The sequence below is a fragment of the Pseudorasbora parva genome, chromosome 10 (assembly GCF_024679245.1).
Source record: "Pseudorasbora parva isolate DD20220531a chromosome 10, ASM2467924v1, whole genome shotgun sequence".
In the NCBI taxonomy this organism is placed as follows: Eukaryota; Metazoa; Chordata; class Actinopteri; order Cypriniformes; family Gobionidae; genus Pseudorasbora; species Pseudorasbora parva.
In genome coordinates this window covers 4,508,143-4,521,195 of record NC_090181.1, presented here as the reverse complement: position 1 = coordinate 4,521,195, position 13,053 = coordinate 4,508,143, and the positions used below count along the sequence as shown (strand labels likewise).

The window sequence follows — 13,053 nt, the reverse complement described above, 5'->3', positions numbered from 1 at the left end:
TCAGGAGAGCTGCACTAATATAAAGGAGTTTTCAACCCCTAAAGCTCAACATGTTTCTCAAACTGAAGATGAGACTTTAATTGGACACTTTCAGACAAGAGAAAAATAGCATACGTGACCATGAGCAACACTGCTAGAAATTTACGGCCGTTACTGTACGGCTAAAAAAATAAACAGCCTCAGATCCTGATCGCTGCGGGAGCTGAACACTGACCATATGGGCAGAGGACTCACTTTTTATAGGAATTGTATAGGACACGATCTGTTAAGTTCATTTTAGGCAACTCAAATGGTTAGTGCTTCAAACACAGTTAAAGGACAACTCCGGTGAGAAATGACCCTAGTGGTAATTAACACAGGGTTACAGAGTAGATGGTTCTCTGGGATGCGTTTTCATGAAAATCAAATGTAAAGAGAGAGAACTTTGTAAGTGTACAAACAGTTTAATAAGAAGATACTTTATAAAGACAGTATATTATGCGTATACAGACGGCAGCCATCTTGGAAAACAGTCTCGACGAGTCAACACTGTACTAAGTGAGCTGGTTGCGTTCAGTTTTTTAAACAAAATGTATTTATTTATTTTCTCTGTTGCGTTCAGTGTTTTCTTCCAGAAACAACGGACCATATGAGATTCCAAGTCACAGTTCATCACTTAGCACAGCGCTCGTGGCTCGACTCGTCGAGACTGTTTTCCAAGATGGCTCCTGTCTGTATACGCGTAATGTACATAGACAGTAAAAGAAATGGACAGAGCAATCCCATAGACTTTAACGCGGAAAATTAAGTCAATTAGAAGCACTCACTTCCTGATGAAAGTGAAATCTAAATCACGTTGTTTTAATGTTTTGTCCCGTTGCTTTTGGCTCACTATCGGCTTCTCCCCATTCTTCTCCCTTGTGTCTCCCCGTCCCCCCGACTGTCTCATAGACACTAAAGATTGCTTCTGAGCATCTCCTCAGGTCTATACGGTAATTTCTCAGCTGTGCGACAGAGTCGCGTTGGTTATGACGCAATAGTTAGCCTATTTTTACAAAAACAGCTTCTGCGGGGCGATAGTGTAAGATACAAGGTAATGGAGCCTTTTATGCATTGGTGTGTTTCTTTAGAAATAGACAATGGACAAATGGAGTCTTTAAACGCCTCAGATGTAAAGTTATTCACTGTCAAAGTGACTCAAAAATGAATGGGAGTCAATGGGATGCTAACAGCAGGTGATGGCTTGGTTAGCAATGGCCGCCCCTATGGGTGGAACGCTTTCCGAGCGCTAGATTACCCCCTTGGTAATGTACTGTCTTTATGAAGTATCTTCTTATTAAACTGTTTGTACACTTACAACGTTCTCAATGCTTCGTCCATTATTCCTCTCAAACGTAAAAGATCCCAAAAAATGTCATTAAAGGCATCGTAAAAATAACTAATCGAGTGTCTAAGCCAAATCCAAGTCTTCTGAAGAGACACGAATGATGGCTATGGCGAACAGATTTACAGCAACGCACATACTGTAGTAAACACGGACGTTCAAATGATTGTGTGACAAGCAAAAACGGCATGAGAGAGTGTAAATGCAGAATTAAAGTTCTTTTAAACATTTACAGTTTGAGAGCGGCCATTTTGACGAGCTTTCTTGCGATTAGAACTGTGACGGATTGCATTGATCATCTGAAGCACACTGGTGTTGGTGTTGTGCCGAATTTTTGCCAAATTATTACCCCCTCGTTGAAGTCACTACCTGATTGCATAATTCTAACCCCTCCCCGACATCTAACCCTAAACCTACCAATACTAGGGGAGTAATAATTTGCCCGGGGTCAGAATTCGGCACAACACCAGAATGACACTCCTCAAAGTCAAAGCGCAAACAGCATTTAAATTACCAGATCACATTTAGTTTTCGTAGCATGATTGTTCCAAGCATTTTAGATGGTTTATTTTTATATGTATAGTGTATTAATAACAGGCCAGGCAGGACCTTGGTCCGACAGGGCTTGACATTAAGCATGTTCATGTGCTTGTCCTTCGGACAAGTAAATCGTTCATTCACTTGTCCGAGTAAAAAAAGTGCTTGTTCGGAAAAAAGTGTGTGTGTGTGTGTGTTGTAACTATAATTTATTCTGAAGCAATATTCTCACCAGTGTTCAATCAGCTTTGACTTTAAATCTGCATATTTGTGATTTTTTTTATCGAATCATTTCAAATTTGTGATATTTTTACCTTTTAGGGGGCATTTCCCCCCTATTCTTATTAAATATAGGCTATGCTTCAGGTTTAATTTTATATTGTTCAATTTGATCAATACATTAAATTAAGACAAATTAAGGGCTGTTAAATTAAAAATTTGAAAATCTGAAAAATTACAACTGCATTAAATAATGTTTTGAGATTTGTAGTTTTGAATAGACAAATAACAAATATTGGAAAGTATGTTTAAACATGAAACTAAACCTCCAGTAGGTGGCAGCAGGTGGCCGTCTTAATGAGTCAGCCATTGAGTCATTCATTCAAATGATTCATTCGAACACTGAATCGTTCAGTAACACACTTGTTGCTGTGAGACGCGTTACGGTTCTGCTGTGAAAGATTTTCGCTGCTGAAATCGAACAAAAGCACTCAGTATTGCATCTAAAATGTAAGTGACTTTAAGTGAATGTAAATGTAAGTGAATGTTAATTAATTGTTTATGAAACTGTCATATGAAAGCAGTGTCATTTGAAGTCGTGATGATGGTATTCAGGAAACGGCTTAAACGCTCTAGTGTTGTAATTTCTCCTCGAGAGGCTGCACGAGTGCCAACAGCGGGACCTTGTTATCGTCAGTTCATCATATAATATTATACACCACTATCGCTCGCCACTTACACTAAATTAATGCACAATCATTTGTGCGTTTTGGTGATTTGCTAGTTATTTTTTGTTTTCAGGCTCTTGTCCGTTGGGCAAGTAAAATTCTTTTTCACTTGCCCCTTCAAAAAATCCACTTGTCACTTGACAAGCGTTAATGTCGAGCCCTGCGCGAGTAATGCGTGCGGGAAAAAACATGAACGTTTACAAAGTTTCAGTGACATTATTACATTAAACGACTATATATAATGTTGCATATAATGTATAATAATGCAATGGGGGAGTATTTGTGGGTCCTGATAATAATAATATTATTATTTTAATAAAAAAAAATAAAAAAAACACTATTTTGGCTTAAAATGTCAGATACATATCGTGAGGTCAGTATCGCGATTTATATTGAATCGTGACACTAGTGTATCGTTACCCCCCTATTATTCATTGATTGAGCCGCTTGCGTGAGCCTGTAGAAGCTCATCAGTGCCGTGTTTTCCGGCCGTTAGATCCACACGCTATAATTCAAATGTGCACATATATTACACAGGACATCAGATCAGACGGGATATCTTCCCTAATCGGCCATTTTCCTCTGGTTTTTATTCATTGACAAAAATTACAGTAGATTTTCATTATAGTTTTTGTCATCTTAAACTGGTTTTTGTTTAGTTATCGTCTCGTTTTCATCAGTGAAAAAAGGTTGTTGACAAATTATACCGAAAATTACACTGATTACAGATAATGCAAGAATAAACGGTCACTTCAATTACTTCTTCAGTCAAATCTGATTTCTATTTAGCACAGGTGAAAACATTGATCCAGACTCAGAACTGACAGTGTGTCTCAGTACTGACGGGTTTTCTCTTCTGCTCTTCATGCTGATGTGTGGCTTAAGGTCAGTGGAGACAATGAGACCCCAAAATTGCAGCCATTCAAAATCAGTAATTGCCCATCAGAGGTCACGTTTGTCAAGTAATTCATGGAATATGTTTAGCATAAATTTACACATGTATTCAAAGTTTCATTGTTTCAAAGAAATCATTTTTGTAAAGGCATTTCCCCTCCAGACAGTAAATTTTAAAATAAAATTGAACTGTTGTCAAAAAAATCAATATCATATTTGTGATTGTGCTAATATTTAAAGGAACTGTATGTAAGAAATGTATTTCAATTACTCATAAAATGGCCCTGATTTGTCTCTAGACATTAAGAAATCATGTTAATTTCAAATACTTATACCACTGACAACAGTAGTCCGGCCAGGATATTGTCATTTAAAAGCTGTTGTTGCAGCCCTCAACTGATGTTGATGATGTCATATTGTGTTTTGGCCTGAAGCTCCGCCCTCCACCTATCGACCAATCACAAAGTCAGTAGTGTTTGGGCATCCGGGTTGCCAGATCTGTTCTAGTTACCACAGCTGCAGATCTACAAACGTTCCTGCTGGATTCTGCAGCCTATCTGGCAACCTCGAGTCAGGGGGAGAGAGGGACACCGCTCTACAGTCATCTGAAAGTGATTGCAGTACCAGTTTCGTCTAGCCTGGATGAACTAAATGGCATTTAAGGGGGTAAAATGTGTGTTATTTTGGCAAGGTTGCCTGCTAAAATTCACATTCCTGGGTCTATATATCACATAACATGAGGTCGCTTCAAGCCGCAAACAACCCACGGAAAAACCGCAGACATGGCAACACAGTGCAATTGAGTTCAGTTGACGTTTGACAACTAATGTTATGCGTCGCTCCATTGCTCTGATTGGTTGTAGGTCTATCCAATTAATGTCTTTCCTAGTTTGAAAATGCCCAATAGTTACAGCCCAATGGAGCATCAGACCACGTCAGGCTAAGTTTTGGCCACAATCTTACATACACCTCCTTTAAAGTTAAAAAAAACCCAGCACTCTTTGTGTGAAACTGATTAACTACAACATGCTAGTTTTTTTCACAGTGTAGAGGTGGTTGTTACCTGATGCAGCGCCCCAATGATTTTGCGCGTCTCCTGGTAGAGGATCTCTGACCCCCAATGAGGGTTGAGTCGTGTCAGGTGTTTGGCCAGCCGGTTGTGTTCTCTCACCCAGAGTGTGTGGAGGACAGACAGGGGCAGGATCTCATTTACCCTGCTGTCACCCGCCGCGAAACACTCGACCCGCTCCGACCCAGGATCCTGGAGGCAGGCGGACGGCCGGACAGAGACAAAGGGCAAGTACGGCCGGCCCTTATCTGTGTGTTTACTATTGACCGCCAGCAGACCTTCGGAGCTGGAGAGGTTTCGGAGGGTTTTCTCGAGGTCTGCCGAATGCCCGTATACGGTTGATGCGTCTATAAAAGACGTGACTGAATTCATCTGTTGTCTCTGTGGAGCGTGATGGACGTCTGTCTGACCGCTTAGGCAGGCAGGTGAAGAACGGAAAAATGGAAGACAGCTTTTATTTCTGGAGAGCTTATCATCCTTTGGAATCTGTGTGTAAGAGAGAAGATGACGGTGTATACACAGTAAAAAAAAAAAGACAAAGAACAAAAAGTTTACTGTCACTTTAACTTCCATTTTTGTGATAGGCAAGGCAAGTTTATCTGTATAGCACATTTCATACACAATGGCAATTCAAAGTGCTTTACATACAAATGATTTAAAGGTCCCGTTCTTCGCGTGTTTTCGAAGCTTTGATTATGTTTACAGTGTGCAATATAACATGAGTTCATGTTGATAAGGCAAAATGTCTATATTGCCTTATCAATTTGAGCCGGAATCAGACCCGGAGAATATCGAAGAGGATCGATTACAACCTGCTCAGGAAAGACTTTTGCTGGATGTTTCAGAATGGTCAGCTGTCTATTCAGTAGTTTAAACTGATCATTACAAACACCAACAATCAATGGTGTCTGAATGAATTACACTTTTATATACTAAGTTTTTCTGATTAGTTTCAATTACCATCTAACGTTAGTTAACAAAGCTAAACAGCGTTGCACTTTGTGTCATGAGTTACATAAACTGTTAAACGGACCGACTTTAATAATAAAACACACTTACCGGTTGTGGTCCATAAACAACGCCTTCTCCAGACAAAGAGGGAACTGCGTCATCTTTTATGAATAATCTTTCTGCGAATCCGGCATTAAACTGATTGAGATTGAGGAAGCAGTCCTCAGCAAAATGTGCTGCACAGTTTTAAATTGTGATTATAATTTTCCGGAACCGAGTTAACCCTAAACTGTAGCCATTGATCTCGTACAGCGTCCGTGGGAAGGCCAAACAAAGGTGATTTGACTCCGGGATGAAAATAACAGCGTTTCAATGGCATGGCGACAAACACACTCTACAAAAACAACGCTTCCTATTCTCGACCTGCGAGAGCAAAAGGACAACGCCCCTGAATTTGCGTGTTCTTGTGGGCGGAGGGTTCGTCAACAGACGGTTTTAGTTGCGTCATTAAAGCAGGAAGTGCAGCGGTGTAGTCCAAACCGGCCGCTCGCTGTAGGCTTTGAAAGGGAACTTCTGTTAAATAAAATATCTCGCTTGGCATTGATCTTTGAGCTTTATAATTTTACAGGTATTATTTATGCTCTAACAGCAACATTACACACTAACTAAAGTTTGAAAGATGGAATCGCAAAGAATGGGACCTTTAAAACTCAAAACTCCAAACTGCGTCTCTCAGAAAGCGGTCAGAAACAGTCTCCTGCGCAAATGGAGAAATGAGTCGTCTTTCGCTGCTGACTTATTATATTCACCATGAATCCGCCCTGGCTACCAACTCATCAGATCTAGACAAATCACAACAATGACCTTATTTTTGATTGAAAATGACAAATTTCACAGAAAACTGAGAAGTTTGCACCCCTGTGTTTTTCCAGTTTCTGTGTTTGATGGAAGCAGGTTGTAAAAGGCATGAGGGTGCACAGAATATTATTTACTGGCTGAACTATATTCCTCATATGAATCTATTCGTGCAACTTATCATTGAGAACTAAATCGATGAAGTATGCAATTTTGAGCTGAAACTAAAAAGCATATTTGCACATAGATTCTGAGTTTATTTAATTTAATTTACATTTCCATGTTACTGATTTGGGTCTCGGATGTGCTGCTAATTTGTTTTCTACAAAATGCACATGCACACAACATCCATTCTGCTTTATAATGCATTGCAATAATGAAGTTGACAGTTAAACGTCCCTCTTGCGAAATCTCAATGTATAAAATCTCATTATATAAAATCTCGTTTTTCTCATTATGGATTTTTCACATTATGGAAGCAAAATGCAATGGCATGGAATGGCATTTCATGTTGAATAAACAATTAAATGAATAATGAAACTGAGCTTTGGAAGAGCAAAACATGCTCCTTTAGGGACGGACAAAACCGATCACAAATCTTTTCGTTTATTTTCTGTCTGTCATTTACGGGGCGGATGCCGAGAGCGGCCGGTCTATCATGAAACTCTGAGTATTAGTATGCCGTATGCGTGTATGGCTCAGGGTGGGCAGGAATAAAATGCTATTTTGTATATCTATGAAAGTGTCCTTCTTGCCTCTGGCTGGGGACAGTGAGATTAGTTACAAACCAGCACAAACTCCCCATATTTTTATGAGCATTTCGAGCCCCGGAGGATCCAGACCGGCCAACAAAAAGGTGCTGCCGTGACCCCCATTTTCAATAGCGTATGAGGTTCGCCGGAGATAAAGAAGTAATCAATGAGATATATTTTCTTTTTAATTATAGGGCTCAGCCACATTCCTCGATTCATCTTCGTTGTTCCGAATCAACAGTCCCGAACTGTCCTCGGAGTCAAATATATTCCCACCTCTGACTCACCGGAGGCCGTCAGACAAAGCGAGCGCTAGACAATGACGTCGCCCCTGAGGAAACGCATGGCATTTTATCTGTTTAAATGAAATGAACTTCTGTCAATGATTTCTAAAAATGAGAACAGTCACCTACTCCTTGACATTGGATGTCAAAGCGAGAGATAATTCTAATGAAATGTCTGGGGGAATGTCTTATCCAGTCAATAGCAGAAAACTAGCTGCTGGTGACGCTCATATGAAAATAGATGTTGCTCATGATTAATAATAAACAACACCAGAGACAGTATGAGCAGGAGATGGACAGAGCCCTCATAGAATAATTAATAAGAGCAATCGCAACGCTCAATATGCTGGCTGTAGAGTAGGGATGTCAACGAAATATTCTAAGTTCAAATATATATTTGAATAGTTTAACAAAAAAGGGTTATTTGGAAGGTGAAAAAAATTATTAAAAAAGAATTAGGGCTGTGCCATTTATCTAAATTACCGAAATATCGCAAATGTACATATCGCAATATGCATATTGCAACGGCACGCAACATCTGAATTATTTTAATAGGCTACTTCAACATTGTGAAAAGTTTATGTTTTAATACAGGGTAAATGCATGAATCCTGAAGTTAATTTAAATATCTTTTTAAGACTTTTTTAAGACCTTCTCAAAATATTTTAAGGGTGCGTTCACACTTGTCATGTTTGGTTGGATTAAAACAAACCCTGGTGCGATTGCTTGTTTAGTGCGGTTCATTTGAACATATGTGAACGCTCCATCCGAACCTGGAGCACACCAAACAAGCGGACGGAGAGCGCTAGAAAGATGAGTCTCGGTCCGCTTCCAAACCAACTCTGGTGCGGTTCGATTGATATGTGAACACAACACGGACCAAAGACATGTAAACGAACCAAAGACCGGACGTAATGTCACAAGATGCGACGCATAGTCAGCTGATTTGAAGACGCGGAAAGATTGGTGTATCCAAAATGAATAACTTTAACGTTAGAGGGCAAACGTAGAGCAACGAGGAAGTGCCTCATCAATATTTGGTCCGACGAGCATTTTTTGAAAATGCTAGAAGAAACGCACAAAAAGCACACCTGGCTCTTCTCATCAGAGGACCTGCAGTGTTGCCCATTATTAGCAGGTACAGACGACAGAACGGCCGTCTCTTTTCTGCACAACGGAGGAAATCCTGCTGCTGTTTTGAATGTTTTGAACATTTTATGAGCTCTTCATGAGTTCTCAGCGGGAAAAAATAATGCCATACGCATAAAATGATGGCGTTTAATCCGGCACACAGCATTGTTTTGAAAGATCGTAAGCATTGTTTTGAATGTTCGGTAAACGAGCTCCGACATCATATAAGCCGATCAATCAGGTTGTGAGCATCTCCCTGTGCCTTTGGTTCGGTAACTTTAGGTTCGCAGGTAAAAATGCCAGTGTGAACGCTAAGCGGACCAGGACTATATGTTTTGTTTTTGTTTTTTGGTCCGGACCAAACGAACCAAACGAACTACACGTGTGAACTTGTAAGACCTCGTCGCACTTCAAGTTCGAATCAGCAACAAACCTTTAACTTAATAAACAGTTTTAGTAGAATGTAGAATTAAAATCTCTATCGTAGGCCAATTTTGTATCGTTTATATTACATATCTGTTTCACCACGTATGGAGGGCGATGCATCACCTAACCGCGCATTTCGCAAAATACGTGACATCACCCGTAGACGGTGCCGCCCGCGCCCCGAGCCAATCTCAGAGTACCTCGTTGTTTTTTAATACTTACGGGGATCAAAATAAATATATTCATGCATACCTTTTGGAGTCAAACTCATTTGACAAAGCTTGAAACTAAATTTAATACCTCAAAAAATCGTAATTAAGACTTTTTAATACCTTTAAAGGGTCTTACTTTTCCCAAAATGGATTTATCAACTTTTAATACTTTTTAAGACCCCGCGGACACCCTGTAATAACATAGAATAGACTGATTTTTAAACATATTTAAACAAATTTAAACAAAGTGTTCATGCTTCCTTAACATTTTAAGTTTAGACAACTCAAATATCCAAGTAGTTACAACTTCACAGAACTTGAAATGAAGATAACATCATTCACTGTCATCAACACTGTCACCAATGTGAAAAATACTGTTTTCCAGCCTGATAACAATTAATGTAAAAAATATTTTTTTTTTTTTTGTGAATTGACATAACTCGGTCAAACGTTTGTAGCTTGGCTGTAGTTGAAATGATTCGTATGTTGTATCTTTGGAAGCTACAGTTCCAGCGTGGCTGTCTCAACACTGACTTGCATGACTAAAAATGTTGTTGAGCAGATCTTGAGAGGTTACCTGCATCGGGAAGCAGGGGTTGGCATTGGTGCAGGTGTGCAGACAGTCCAGTCCCTCAGAGAATGCGGTTTGGCTGGAGCTCTGAGGTGTGAAGGAGATATCATGGTCGATGTATTGGCCCCAGTCCACCAGCATCTGGGAATAAGCGTTATCCTCCAGGATGGATGTGCTGGAGCCATGCATGATTCTGTGACTGACTTCTCGAACCTTAAAATACAGAAAAGAAATCAAAAGAGGCCAGATACATATTCTCCCTGCGCCATCATTCTGATCATTTTTACACGCAAACACTAAAATCAGGCATAACCTGATTTCACATTTTATGAAGGTGCTTTTCTGAGCGAAACTCACTGCCACAATGATTTAAAGTCAGACAATTTCACCTTCAAGTCTGTGTCTGCAGGATGGGCTATAAACTGAAGGTTAAAACTTGATGTTTAGGGGTTTGTGCAAATGATTAACCTTGGAAATCCTGACATGTGCCACAGGTTAACCTGTTGATATAAATTTGGACTTGCAAACATTCACCCATTTCACTTGTACTATGCATTGCCGGCAATATTTACATCTGTGTACACATTAGAAAGATGTTATGGAGTTGTTGTTTTGTTCAGTCTAAAATTTGTTTGTGCTATGTTTTGTTTTAGTTTTTAATTTGTACATTTTTCTTAAGTTTTTCATTATGTATCTACATAAAATGCCAGAACACAATAACTAATTACCTTTTATTTACCCCACACTATTTTTACAAACCTTGTTGCAGTTAAACTTCCCGGTTCACCAACACACTCTGTACAATCAAACCTTTTGTTTAGGTGAAACTGTCTTTAAAAGCAGCAGCCGCATCACTTCCTGTGGAAGCTACCATTTTGGTGTGATGTCAGAGGGCTAGGATTTAGGAACAGATGTTTTGCCATTTAATTGGATGTTAAACTCCTTAATGGCTGCTATATTAGCTGTTTGGAAGATTGTCTTGGTAAAATGGGTAACTATAGTATTTAATTGTATTGTTACAAACATTTAAATTTGTTTCTATTCCTTGGTATGCCCTGTAGGTGGGGCTTCAGCCTATAAATAGGCTTGCTGATTGAGAGGATTTCAGTTCTGATTATGGACTCAGTGGAAGCACATGATGAGCAGTGGTGCAAACTAGTGGTGGCGAAATGAAGCTTTGAAGCTTTCCAGCCTGATGTGTTAAAAAGTGGTTCATTTCTTGAGGCTTTGAATGCACACTAGACACCTGCTGGTCAATAAAAAAAAAAATTATATATATATATTATATATATATATATATATATATATATATATATATATATATATATATATATATATATATATATATATATATATATATATATATATATATATATATACATTTTTATTAAAAATAAATGCCTTTCCAATCTGATATGTGATGTGAAAAGGGAGTAGAACAAGTATGGCTACATACGCCAAACTTTATGTCATGCATTTTACCGCTACACTATAGCCACGGTTAAAAACTTAGTGATTTTCGTAATTTTGTCTGCCCCAATCAGTCGTTTAGTAAACGGCAGTATATTTGTATTTAATGTAAATATGGCGTCAAACGTTAAACGGTAGTAAAAAATAAATTACCCACCCACCCACTTTTTATTTCCTTCCGACGCCCAAGATATATATATATATCATTCATGTATTTATGCTTAGTGTTTCATAATTTTGTAACTGGGGAGTACTTTTGTTTAACAGAGGGAAATGGAGTTCTTTAGATTAGGTGGACTTGAGAGAGGGCAGTGGTAGTGCTTGTGTAGTTTGACACGTCATATAGTCAAAGCATCCCTCCAAAAGTGAACCCTTTCTCGAAGCGCTGCACTCAAACGAGGCTTCGAACGTCATCAGTGACGTCACGTCACTAAAACAATACAAGCCTCGATACGGAGCTCCGATGAGAGGTGCCTGACGTTCTCGAAACACGCTTCGAAGCCTCGGTATCAGGAGTAGCATCACTAGTGCAAACTTGGGCCTTTTGGTTTAGCCAAATTAGCACATTGTTGCTGTTTTGTTTTCTTTTTGTACAGTTTTTATTTATTTTCATTTTCTCCTGCACTGTAAATATTTTTGCACCTTCCAATAAAACACCCTTTTTGGATTTCGCAACTTTTTGTACAGCACATCATTTCCTTTTCCACTCCAACTGGTTGGCCTCCCTACAATGAGAAATAATGGTCTGAAAGTTTAAAAAAAGATATACATATTTATGGATTTTAATTCAATCCACGTGTTCTGCATTACGAAATCATAGGCCATGATTAATAACATAATACTTCTCCAATTTAAGAAATTTTAAGGCCTTAAATTGTGGAAGATCAAATTAAGACTTGCAGAAACCCTGTGTTATTGGTATCGTGAGTCATGTATTGTATCGTGAGGTACCCTTTGATTCCCACCCCTACTTAACACCGTACTTTAATCTGATGCAGTTGTGCTTAAGCATATCCAAATTGGGATTTGCTCTGATAAATACAATAAATGCATGAAAACGAAGCCTGATCTGTTGCTGTTTTGTGTGTGTGGGCAGTCATGGAAATCTCATTATACCCCTCTGCCAGAGTTTGTTTACCTGTTAAAATGTCATTAAAACCACTAGCAATTAAACCGGGATAGCTAAATTAGATGGCAGTGTTTTTGTGAGCTCTCTCTGCACAATGTGAGATGTGACGATATGAACATTTGTCATGGCACTTCTTGCACTGAAGCGCTGCTGCCTTTGCCTCATTAAAAAAAAAATAGTTTCAGTGAGGCGCGATGGCAGAGATGCTCGTTTTTCTTTGAATTTGGGAAGAAGAGGTTGTGCATATTTAAAACAGTGCGCATAGCTTTGCATTTTTAATGCGATAATAGAGCAGGGAAAGGCCAATGTGTCACAGGTAAATGTGAGATCGGGCTGTTTAATATGTAACGGTTTCTCAAGCTTATTGGCAGACGTTCACAGAGTTTTTATTATAAATCTGCTTATATGCATGCAAAGCTATGTATGCTATGATTTGATCTACTTCAACAACATACTCTAATG

At 39.0% G+C, this 13,053-nt stretch overlaps 1 protein-coding gene across 1 annotated transcript in view; it reads right to left on the bottom strand.

Moving 5' to 3' along the window:
* Positions 1-13,053, bottom strand: part of tpo (thyroid peroxidase) — a 50,905-nt gene that overhangs the window by 20,518 nt on the left and 17,334 nt on the right. The window contains exons 6-7 of the mRNA XM_067454918.1: positions 9,999-10,205; positions 4,805-5,296 (exon numbers count right to left, since the gene is read on the bottom strand). Coding sequence (XP_067311019.1) covers positions 4,805-5,296; positions 9,999-10,205 — 699 coding nt within the window. The remainder of the gene's footprint in view (positions 1-4,804; positions 5,297-9,998; positions 10,206-13,053) is intronic.